This window comes from Medicago sativa, chromosome 8 (genome assembly GCF_051527215.1).
Source record: "Medicago sativa cultivar Bolivia chromosome 8, Bolivia_mono, whole genome shotgun sequence".
NCBI lineage: Eukaryota > Viridiplantae > Streptophyta > Magnoliopsida > Fabales > Fabaceae > Medicago > Medicago sativa.
Window position 1 is genome coordinate 38,713,943 of NC_140756.1, and position 12,996 is coordinate 38,726,938.

Here is a 12,996-nt window from a genome sequence, read left to right on the forward strand (position 1 = left end):
AAATGTTCCACAAGAGTGCCTTTCTCAAACACTTCTTTTTATAAATAAAAGAAAAATAAATCAGATTACTTTAACACAATTATTGAAAGTTGGTAGCATCACTGTTTATACTGTTGCTCTCTTTACAAATTTAATCTACTGGATCAATTTTAATTACACAGTAATTTATATTAGCAAAAGGAATGAAAATTAAATAATATGATATGATAAGCTACTAGATCAGTTTTATTTTGTGAATATGTTCTTTGCATAGTAAAGATAATACATAAAAAGTTGTAATCAAATTCTTGAACTAACATACTTTTTGCAATTAGGTCTTTCCGTTAAAATTGAATAGCAAGAGTCCAATTTTTTTAGCATTATTATTATTATTTTTTATCTTGAATAGAGTAATGATATTTTTTTTTGGAAGTGTTACATAGAGTAATGGTATTTGTACAAACATTTTGTGACAACTTTTAAGACAAGATAATTTTTCTTTTTTCTTATTAGTCAAAAACAATAAAGAGAAAAAAATGGAGACATTAAGAACATAACGTGAGTATGATACAAATTTGTTCAAAAGTAGTCACAAAATGGTTATACAAATATTTTCTCAGTTGAATATGATTTTGTGTAGAAAAGAACATCTCCCATTTTTGCAACCCTTTTTAATATCAAAGATAAGGACTAGACTTAATTTAATGTGGCCAGATGATATTCATAATTTAAATTCATTACTTCAGTTTCAAAAGAAAATAAAAATATGACATAGGACCCTTGTGAACAGGGACCTTATTAACTTTAAATTACAAATCCTTCAATAGTTATGTATTAAAGTAAACTCATCTTCTCCTTTGCCTTTTAAAGAAAGTTGTAGAAAGAGGTACTCTTGTGCAACATTTTGTGGTGGAAAAATAAAGATAAAGTTGATTTGAGATTAATTGTCTGATAAGGACCTAAAATCACTTGTATCAAATTTCCAACCCAAAGTTACGCAGTGCAGATTGCAAGAGTTGATGTTATTCTTCTTTGGATTTGGTGAGTATATATTTCTCTTTCTTTTTGAAACAATATTCATCAATCATGCTAAGCTTTAAAATAAAGAAACAAATTGTTTGGATATACTTATGGTTATGGTGGAGTACTACTAGTAGTATTTGTGTTAAAGCAACAAATGATAGTTTGAAGCCAGGTGATACATTGAATTCCAAATCCAAGCTGTGTTCTAAACAAGGCAAGTTTTGTTTGTATTTTGATAGCGAAGAAGCTCACTTGGTTATAAGTAGTGGTGTTGACGGCGCTGTAGTGTGGATGTACGATAGAAATCAACCCATTGACATATATTCAGCAGTTCTATCTTTAGACTACTCTGGTGTGCTCAAAATAGAATTTCAAAATAGGAATCTACCAGTTAGTATTTATTATTCGCCTCAACCAACCAACGACACTGTGGCCACTATATTAGATACCGGTAACTTTGTGCTTCAACAACTTCACCCAAACGGGACAAAGAGTATACTATGGCAGAGTTTTGATTATCCAACAGATAGTTTGGTCCCAACGATGAAGTTAGGCGTTAATCGAAAAACAGGACATAATTGGTCATTGGTTTCACGGTTGGCTCATTCGCTACCAACTCCAGGTGAACTTAGTCTTGAATGGGAACCAAAAGAAGGTGAATTGAACATAAGGAAAAGCGGCAAAGTGCATTGGAAAAGTGGAAAACTTAAAAGTAATGGAATATTCGAGAACATTCCAGCGAAAGTTCAAATTATATATCGGTACATTATTGTGTCTAACAAGGATGAAGATTCTTTTGCTTTCGAAGTTAAAGATGAGAAGTTTATACGATGGTTCATATCCCCGAGGGGGAGGTTAATAAGTGATGCTGGAAGCACTGCTAATGCAAGTGCAGACATGTGTTATGGATATAAAAGTGATGAAGGGTGCCAAGTTGCAAATGCAGACATGTGTTATGGATATAATAGCGACGGAGGGTGCCAAAAATGGGAGGAAATACCAAATTGTAGGGAACCTGGTGAGGTTTTTCGGAAAAAGGTGGGAAGACCGAATAAAGACAATGCAACGACAGATGAACCTGCTAATGGTTACGATGATTGCAAGATGAGATGTTGGAGAAATTGTGATTGCTATGGATTCGAAGAATTATATAGTAATTTTACTGGATGTATATACTATTCTTGGAATTCGACACAAGACGTTGATTTGGAGATAAAGAATAACTTTTACGCCTTGGTAAAGCCAACAAAATCACCTTCGAATTCCCATGGTATGCAACATTTAGTATCATTTTAATTAGGTAGGTTGCAAGCAATTAGATAGAACTTTTTTAGTATGATTGAAATCAAACATCTAGTAACGAGTCCCGCACTTAGTTTTTGTTTTTGTGTATAGTCAATGCAGGTAAAAAGAAGATATGGATAGGTGCTGCAATCGCAGCTGCTTTACTCATATTATGCTCACTTATTCTATGCCTAGCAAAAAAGAAACAAAAATATGCACTTAAAGGTACTTGGACACTTTACAATAGCCTAGTCCCTATGCACTAAATCTAATCCCTCTATTTTCTATTTTCTATCTTTATCTTTTTTTATTTGTTATGTAGATAAGAAAAGTAAAAGGAAGCAGGGTAAGAGCATTGATTTGGCGGTTTCCAATAAATCCTATGATATCAAAGATCTTGAGGATGAGTTCAAAGGACATGATATAAAAGTTTTTAGCTATAAATCGATTTTGGAAGCAACTATGGACTTTTCACCTGAAAACAAGTTAGGACAGGGAGGCTACGGACCCGTTTATAAGGTAACTTAAAACTATTGAAATTATACATTTATAATTAAGTTTTTTTTTGTAAACAAGTTTTAAATTACTATCACAATTTACATATGACACAATCTTCATGTTGCAAACAAATGTTTATAATGTGGTAATATTTTTTTCATGGTTGGCGATTTTTGTTTTGGACAAAACATATATGCATTGTTTTTAGTATTCTTGGTATGGTTGTGAACTTAAGTATCCATTATCTCATCAAATGCATAATTGTATTTTAAGTTAAGAACCATACAAAAAGTATCTGAGGAAATACATCTAAATTTTTCATGACTTCAGGGAATCTTGGCAACAGGACAAGAAGTTGCCGTAAAAAGGCTTTCAAAAACATCTGGACAAGGAATTGTCGAATTCAAAAATGAATTGGTATTGATATGTGAACTTCAACACACAAATCTTGTACAACTACTTGGTTGTTGCGTTCATGAAGAAGAAAGGATTCTAATTTACGAATATATGCCAAACAAAAGCCTGGATTTCTATATATTCGGTAAGAAATATGTTAAAGTCTATATTTGTATGCGATGTTTTTTTATGAAAATCATAAAATCGAGTTCATTATTATGTTATAATTAGAGCACAATTATAGCAAAAGTTTTGAGTTTTCTTAACTAACTTTTTTCATATTTATTGTGGATAGTTCGCTAAAATAACGTGTTATCCTTACATCAAAAATAACCAAAATGGCATTTTTGTGACTCATTAGTTGGTCATAGAAAACTAAAATGGCATTTTTGTTTTCTGCTTTTGATTAGTATACATTTTAACATTAATTATTGTGTTTTCATTGAGAAGATTGTACAAGAAAAAAGTTACTAGACTGGAAGAAGCGCCTGAACATAATCGAAGGAATTTCTCAAGGATTACTCTATCTTCATAAGTATTCAAGACTCAAAATCATTCATAGAGACTTGAAGGCTAGCAACATACTTCTTGATGAGAATATGAACGCAAAAATTTCTGATTTCGGTATGGCAAGACTGTTCACACAACAGGAATCCATAGTAAATACCAACAGGATTGTTGGGACATAGTAAGTTTTCTAAGCTTTCTCTGTTTCTACCTTTTTATCGGTGATTACCCAAAAGAGTTGAGATTATTAACAAAATATTGGTGCAGTGGATACATGTCTCCAGAATATGCAATGGAAGGAATTTGTTCAACAAAGTCTGATGTTTATAGCTTTGGAGTGTTGCTTCTTGAAATTATTTGTGGAAGAAAAAACAATAGCTTTTATGATGTTGATCGCCCAATAAACCTAATAGGACATGTATGTAAAATAATTACATTGAGTTTATTTTAAAAATATACCATTCCTTGTTCCTAATTTGATTAAACTCCGAACAGGCATGGGAGCTATGGAATGATGGTGAGTATCTACAGTTACTGGATCCAACATTAAGTGACACATTTGTTCCCGATGAAGTGCAAAGGTGCATTCACGTTGGTCTCTTATGTGTACAACAATATGCTAACGATCGACCTACGATGTCCGATGTTATATCAATGTTAACAAACAAATATGAACTCACAACCTTACCAAGAAGACCGGCATTCTATGTTAGAAGAGAGACCTTTGACGAGGAAACAACTTCTAAAGGGCCAGACACTACTGCAGAAATTACATCTCACATCGACACCGACACCTATTCTACGACAGCAATTTCTACCTCATATGAATTAGAAGGGAAAATATAAGTAATCAATTTATATTGGTCAAAAACTGCATGGTAGAATGTAAGTAAAAAAAGGCTTGATTAGGTATTGGTTTATGTAATATACTCATTTTTTGTGCTTGTAAAAATATTATCGAAATGGTCCTTATAATCTATATTAGATTTATCATAATCTGTGTAATGGATTTTTCGTAATCCACCACCTGCCACTTTTAAATTTTAACTAACACTAATTGTGAAACACAAGAAAATGAAAGAATTGTCTCTTACTGATTGCCATTGCCATTGTTTCTTACTATTTCTTCGACACTATTTCGAGTGAATTGCTTGTCAGATCGATCTTTATGTTCCTATTTACTCTTTAATCTGTAGGTGCATGCCATAGTTTGGATTATGCATTTCTTTTTCAATTTTGGAAGGAAAATAGGTACTGGAAGTAGGAGACAAGTACAAAAACCTGAACCATATGTAGATATGAATTAAGCAAACAAACTGGTGATGTTAAGGTATTAAGAAAAAGTTAAAAATTCAATTGCCTTTGTTCATTCATTTTCGGCATGATAGGATTCAACACTTGTTACTTCTATGCTATGAAGCACGAAAACACACACTAAAAACGACACCAAAAAGTTAATACAACAATAATTTGAGAAAATATAATGATTGTATTGAATTGAGAAAAGAAACAGTGGATGGGAGATGGAATTGACAAATACAGAAGCTGCAAAGACGTGAATAGATGGAATTGCGAAAAAATTAAATATATGGAATCGAGTGTGCTTATTGAATTTCCAACGCTGCCACAGTTTGCTGCAATCGCTACTGTGGCAGACATTTATTTTTTTTTTTTGAATTTTATGTGCTTTCTGATTTCTTTCACTCTGTCATACCCTTCTCAGTCATGATTTTGGGATGCTTTGATATGATCTGAATAATGTAAAAAATAGTTTTACGCTTAGACCGTTAACAAAGTGAGCTACATTTAATCTTAGCAGACTCCTCAAGTTTCCAATCTTTTCAAGAAACTCACCTATTAGACATTAGATTATTGATTCAACCCATGTAACAAATTTTGCAATTGTCTAATTGATTTAGGAATATTTCCTCAACATAATTCCATGTAGGTCCAAATTCTTTTGGATTTTTAAATTATGATAATGATTTTAAATTGAGTTCTCCATCCCTAATTGCAGCCACAATATAACAATTTGAAAGATCTTTGTCTCTGTAATTGATATCACAATCGAAGTTGCATCTGTATTTGTCTGCATTTGACACGAAAATAAAACTTTTCGGTAAAATGATCCTTTCTGAGAGTTGAAGTCATTAATATTGTCCATCTTCTTTAACTTAAGGATATGCAGAATTAAAGAAATTTAATCATGTATAAAAATAACATGTGTATTTTGATACAGTTTGAAGCTTCTGACCGTAAATTAAGCTGTCATATGCATTGTTATCAAAAACGCGACTTAAGTCCCAAAATCCTGGTTTTTGCGACTTTGCGTAGCTTCAACGACTCAAGTCCATAGCAAAGTCCCAAAAACAGGCAAAATCCTATCAAAATCGCACAAAATCGCACAAAATCGTGAAATCCATTCAAAATCGCAGGATTTTGATGGATTTTGAAGGATTTTGTTCATTTTTTTATAAGGGTCAATTTTTTACCCGGTTCATAAATTGACCCGATTTGAATTCATAACCCGTTCTATAAATATCGTAAAGGCCATAAAATTTCATTCTTTCACTTCCCCCACATTTATGTATATGTATTTTGTGGACTTTGAACTTTAGTCATTTATGACTATATGCAATTTATAACATGTCTTTAAAATTATTTTTGTTTTGGTAGAATCCTCGATTTTGATTGCGATTTTACGAGTCCCGACTTTGCTATCCTACATCGATTTTACAAAAGTCCTTGAGTAAAATCCATGGATTTTGATTGCGATTTTACGAGTCCCGATTTTGCTACTCCCTTTCGACTTGAAGTAAAGTCCCGATTTTGATAACCTTGGTCATATGTAAATGTGATTATGGGAAATTACCAAAAATAATTTATTCATCACCTCGACCTGTAAACAACATTGTTGCGACCTAGTTAGACACAGGTAATTTTGTGCTTCAACAACTTCACCTAAATGGGACAAGGAGTATATTATGGCAGAGTTTTGATTCTCCCACACAGACTTTAGAGCCTACAATGAAGTTAGGTGTTAATCGGAAACAGAACATAATCGTTCAATTGTTTCGTGGATGATTCATTTGTTCCCAATTCCTGGTGCTTTTAGTCTTGAATGGGAACCAAGAGAAAGAGAGTTGAACATTAAGAAACAAGGCAAAGTGTACTTGAAAAGTGGAAAACTTAGAAGCAACGGATTATTCGAGAACATTCCAGGGAATGTCCAACGTCTGTATCGATACATGATTGTCTCTAACAAAGATGACGACTCCTTCACGTTCGAAATCAAAGGTCGTAAGTATTAAAAGTTTCCAGCGTGGATACTATTATATAATGGAAGGTTAACAAGTATTCAAGGAGACATTGGAAATGCCGATATGTGTTATGGGTATAATAGTAATGGTGGATGCCAAAAAATGGGAGAATATACCAACTTGTAGTGATTAAGGTGAAGTGTTTCAGAAAAAGATAGAGCACTTTATGGTTATGGGACTGGCTGTATATTCTATTTATGGAATTCAACCAAAGATCTTAATTTTGGGAAGATACTAGTTTTCATTCCCCGGTAAAGCCAAAAAATTTGGCCCCAAAAGTATCCTTCCATGGTAAGTTTAATACATTTAAATTTGGATCTAATGGATATTAACTGTTATTTTTTTTTTGTAGGGAGGATATTAACTGTTATATATATCTCATTCATTTGGTTTGGAGTTCCTCTCTTCAACCTCGAGAAACTCAATTCGAGACCCGGCACCAAAGATAAAGAAATAAAAAAGAGATGAAATAAATAAATATGGTGTCGCATGTGATATGTGTATTATTGTAATATCCCGCTCGTCAGCTAATGGAAATTTTATCTGTTAAATGTATCAGAGGACTAAGGTTCATGGAAAGCGAGTATGATGAAAATATTAAGTACGACGGAAGATAATATTATGTAATATCAGTCAAGCAAGGGTTTATGTATCAGTGTCAAGCTAAATGCGACCGAGACAAAGGACATTTAAGTAATTTCGCACAAGGGAGTATATAAGTATGTTTGGGCACCAAATACTCATTTTCCCATTTCATTTCTCTCTCTAGGTTTTGAGGAAATATTTCTCTCCCCCTTCTCTCTAGACTTGCGCCCTCCCTCTCTCTTTAAAGGCATCCAAACTTCCTCCAAAACATGATCAAGCATGGATTAAGGTAGCTTATCAAGCAAGAAACAAGTGGAGGAAGAGATAAAGCATGGTTTGATGGAAAGAGCTAAAGATCAAGAATGAAGAGGAAACTAGGGTTTGATGCTTGATGCTTGAGAAGTTGCAAGAAACATGTTTAGGTGAGTTCCATAGATAGTTTACCACCCTTTGGTTGTGTAAATTTCATGTTAAAAGTATGGGTTTTTGTTTATGAGGGGTTTAGAACCCTAATGTCCCTTTTGCCAAATCTTGTTGATTTGATGTTAAATTGCCATGAAATATGTTTATAAATGTATATATATGTTGCTGGATGATTATGGTGCATTGCAGGATCAAATTTGACGAGTTTTGGGTCAGAATTGCAAAATCGGCACCACAGACCCGAAGAAACTCGCTAATAGCAAAATATTTCACTATTAGCGAATTTCTTCAGACAGGACACGCTCCAGGGTCGCTAATAGCGACTTCCTCTGGACCAGCCAACATGCTTTTGGCTTGTTGGTTCATTGTGGGGTCGGTGGTGCATTCCGAAGCTTTTCTTTCAACGTTTTACAACTTTATAACCCCAAAACAACATCTAGGCAATGCACATAACATCAAACGATTCTTGAAATGAAAATCATGGCAAACTTAACAAGAATGGCAAGAGTGATTCAAGAGAGTTTAAGCCGATTTTACTCGGGTAGCAATGAATTAAGAAAGGGAATGAATGTAGAGCCTCGACATAGTTGTTGAGAACTAGCAAGTTAGCATGAATCCTTAAGTATGTCAAGTGTAGGAATGTGAATGCATATGTAAGTAAGACGCGAAGTGTATTCTCTTCGCATATGAGCTAGAATGACTTAGCAAGTATGTAAGCCGTGGATTGATTAGTTAATCTCTCCACTACGATTAAGTATGAACAAGTATGAGTTACCGCTAATTGGATTGATCAAGGTTCTGAGGTAAACAAGAAAGTATATATATAGGTTTAAATTATATGAACGACAAGACCTTGACTAATATAATGTAGGTGGCATGTCTCTTGCTATCCACGTCAGTGGGATACAAGGGGTTCTCATAATGGGAACGGTTCAAGCCGCAAGGGACCCGCATGTCACTGAGTAAACAAGATGTAGGTGTTCGTGTCTCTTGTTATCCACGCCAGGGGGATACAAGAGGTTCTCGATCTAAGGGGAACGGTTCAAGACGTAAGGGACCCGCACGACACCGAGGGAGTCCGATGTACGTACATCGGTCATGTATGGGATTGTTCTCGGGGTTACTCCACCCGGGGCTCTCCGTAAAATGAATCAAGATAATGACTGTTTGTTCAACACTAACCTAATGAATGAACTTATGCACGACCATGTATGTTATGTTTATGCAAGTATGATTTCATGTAAGATTAAGTTAAGAGCAAGAGCATGAGATGCTATAAGACAAGTGCAAGTTATGTATAGAACAAGTAAAGAATGATTTGCTGATGACGATCTTAGGTTTCTCCTAATCGTCCGGTTTAGAATTTTGTCATGATTATGCTATGCTTAGGCCTCGATACGTGGTACGTATTCTTGGCAATGCGGTTTTTAGTTTCCCCTTAATCGCCATGACATGTATAGGAAGTGAAGCCTATAACAAGTTGAGATGAGACTATGACGGCCCTAGCATGCACGACCGTCTAGTATGCAAGTCCCCACACACGTATAATCAACCGTCAGGTTGTATTGTAGACACGAGGTGATCGTAGGTTTCCCCTTGAGGTTGCCTATAGCCTAGGATTTAGGGGAACTCACTGAGACATTATGTCTCATCCCAATCCTTTATTTGTTTCAGATAAGCAGGATGTTATGCATGTTCGTAGCCGGATGGATATTTCATCAAGGGTTCGTTCGTACCATTGCAGGATGTTTTGGTCAGCAAGGATGTAATTTTATGTATGGACGAGACATACTGTATTATTGTTTATACGAACGTGACTTGTTGTAAATATTATTCATTCGGAATTTTTATGTTGTATATTTTTAATGTATCCAGTACTAAAGATAACGCTCATGCTAAACTTTCCAGATACGTCTAGTATGGGTGTTACAATTATGATGTTCAAATAATACAATTGTTATTAGTTAGAATTGTTTTCTTTTTTATTACATGCACGTATTTTTTTATAAAAATGTAAACACAATCAAAAATTTTGTAAACTTTGACCATAGAAGTTCTCAAGTGTGAGGCGAAAAAAAATTAGACTTGTGTGTCCGAAAATCTTTTGAAAGTGTAAGAGGACTAAAGTAACCTCAGATTGTGGAGTGAACGAAGATAATTGCATGTGTTGTTTTCTTCTTAATTTGTTTTTCTTTATATACTCGGTTTTGTTTTCAAACTTAAGATTTTCAAAAAAAGAAAACACAATTTAACTTCTCCTTGTGTTTTTCTCACCTTCAGATAGATTATGAATTGAAAAAGTTTATACCAATTTAATTTGATTGCTAGAAAAAAAATTTGGCTCTCACCAAGACAGAAGAAGGGTGGTTTCAGTTTCAAATCTTACAATGCATTGCACATCTTTGAACAACAAGATAAGTAATTATTTGGCTCTCATCATATTTCATGTCCCACCCAATTCAATCAGACCAGCGTAATCTTTATTTTCCACTATAAAATGTTCCACAAGAGTACCTTTCTCCAACACTTCTTTTTAAAAGAAAAGAAAAATAGACCAGTGTACTTTAGCACAATCATTGAAGGATAAGAATGGAAATTGATAACATCACTGTTGTTTGTTTATTCTATTGACATATTTTTGAATTTAATCTACTAAAAAATTTAATATAGCCAAAAGTAATGAAAATTAAATAATATGATTAGATATTGTTTTTTTTTTCTCCTCGTGAGTTTAGCTCAGTTGGTAGGGACAACGCATGGTAATATGCAAGGTCCGGGGTTTAAACCCCGACCACCACCAAAAAAAAGATATTGTTTTTTTTTTCTTTCTATTTTGAATATCCTTTTGTCTAGAAAAGAATAGGTCTTTCAGTTTTGTAATACTTTTTTGAGTAGTAAAGATAGTAATAAAAGGTTGAATTATTTTTACTTATTATGTTAACCATTTTGTTCTTAAGAGGAAGTTTGCTTGCTGTTCACACATATCATAAGGCTAAAACACACATGTCAAATACGAAAATGCCCCTCGGCAGTTAAGTGTCAAGGAATTCAAAAACCGGCTGCAGATAACTACCGAGGTTTTCTCGGCAGTTAACTGCCGAGGAAATGTTTCATCATACGAAACAGCCACCTGCTCCCCTACACACTATTTCATCTTCACCTTTCTTTCCTCTTCCATCTAAACCCCCAAATCCAATAATTTTTTCACCAAATCTTGATCCAAAATCATTGAAGCATCAAACATAGGAGGTATCAACACACTTTTGACGTAAAAAAACAGGTATTAAGCATTTTAATCAGTTCATTTTTTAAATCATTATAGCATTGATGTTTATGCATTAGTTAGTTGTTAATTCATAGTTTTGTCTTGTTTAATTATAGTAATGGTTGACAACGCGGAAGGTGATCCGGGAGAGACAAAACTAAATTTTGTCGAAAATTCCGGAGATGTCAAACCGCCTAAGGTTGAGGCCAAACGAAACATTGATGGAGCTTCCGTCCATGTCGAAGCTTCTAAATAGGTCGACTCCGGTGTCCTCCCACTTCATGCCCACGAAGTTGACACGGCTAGGTTTTTTTTTAGATGGCGTTAAATGGAAAGATAAAGAATACTTTCTTGAGTGGGCCTCCCGAAAAACCAAAGCAACAATTTGAAGTTATTGCGGAAGATGAGGAAGATTCCATTTCACTTGATCTTCCCCAATCACTTTGTCTTTAATGAGTGATTTTTCTCGGTGTTAGTCATTTTTTTTGGTAGAAATTATAGCGACGTATATTTTGGGGTCCAAATTGTAACACCAATTTTTTGTGGCCAATATATAAGTAGCATTATGTAATTTATATTGATATATATGATAATATGACTTTTATGTGGTGAAACTAGTGCAATACTTATTTATAGCTTATTAATGTTTACGCATTTTATTTATTCGTTATTACATTACATTTCATTTAATTTTATTCTATTGTATATTTTTTTCTTAAAGCTTTTGTCAAGTGAAACATGTCTGAGGTTGCAATAATTGAAGGCTGTGTTAGGTACTTCGCTTTTAAAAAGACAGTTAAGGTTATGATAACCCCGACCGACTCTCTTGATGATTTGAAGGCGCAACTTAACACTTATTTTGAGCATCCTGGTGAAAATCAATATACACGTCACTTGTTTGGTCAAATGCCATGCATAGACCTAGGAGAAGATAGAGATGACTACGCATGAAAAACGGCAAGCTATATGCTTTGGCTTATTGAAGACGATAGCGACGTCGGATTTATTTCGGAATATGGGGGGAAATAATATATTATATATGTATGTTCGTTCCATATGCAATTGCATTGAATGTAAGTAAGGATTTAATTTAATGATATGTAATGAGTTGTAATGTGTTGTTTAATTATGGACACTATGTAACGTTTTGATAAATTTTAAACTTTCGTGTACATTGAACCAAATGTCGGTTTGATTTAATTATGGACAATTGTAAAAGATAATGTATTTTTCTTGTTTATGACTGAGTACAAATGTTGTATGAGTTATATTGGCTTTGGAAATGCTCTTGTTTAATTACAGGTAAAAACTGGCCGAATTTGACTTGGTTGAATTATGCAGAACTCACAGTCTGCATAATTGATTTCCTCGGCAGTTAGCTGCAGCTGGAACCGGCTGCAGTAAACTGCCGAGGTTTTATTGGGCAGTTAACTACCGAGGAAAAACGAAACCGACGGCAGTTAACTGCCGAGGGGCATTTTAGTCTTTTACAGGTGTTTTTCAGCCTTATGATATGTGTGAACAACAATTTTCTCTTAAGAGAGAAGCAGACTTTAGTTATCCAAAGTTCAACAGGGAGGTAAATAAAATCTGACTGATAATTTTCCCACCTAAAATGGTTAAACTATTTTCTACGTAACCTAACTATTTTCAAATTTTTAAATAAATTTCCTTACAATTTTTTTAGCTACTGAATTTTTTATAATTTTGAATATA

General features: G+C 34.0%; 1 protein-coding gene across 1 annotated transcript; it reads left to right on the forward strand.

The window, feature by feature from the left end:
* Positions 1–715: 715 nt before the first annotated feature.
* On the forward strand, positions 716–4,683 carry LOC146898983 (G-type lectin S-receptor-like serine/threonine-protein kinase CES101). Its single transcript, XM_085733157.1, has 7 exons — positions 716–2,272; positions 2,398–2,511; positions 2,609–2,805; positions 3,115–3,325; positions 3,631–3,868; positions 3,955–4,105; positions 4,183–4,683. Exons 1-7 carry the CDS (start codon positions 1,066–1,068, stop codon positions 4,531–4,533), a joined length of 2,469 nt encoding a protein of 822 aa, XP_085589283.1. The 5' UTR covers positions 716–1,065; the 3' UTR covers positions 4,534–4,683.
* The last annotated feature ends 8,313 nt before the right edge of the window (positions 4,684–12,996 follow it).

Bases quoted from the DNA above. Each gene is read 5' to 3' on its own strand.
- LOC146898983 (XM_085733157.1), top strand. From the start codon at position 1,066: ATGCTAAGCTTTAAAATAAAGAAACAAATTGTTTGGATATACTTATGG. The intron at 2,806-3,114 runs GTAACTTAAAAC...TCATGACTTCAG, and splicing joins GCTACGGACCCGTTTATAAG to GGAATCTTGGCAACAGGACA. The intron at 4,106-4,182 runs GTATGTAAAATA...AACTCCGAACAG, and splicing joins CAATAAACCTAATAGGACAT to GCATGGGAGCTATGGAATGA.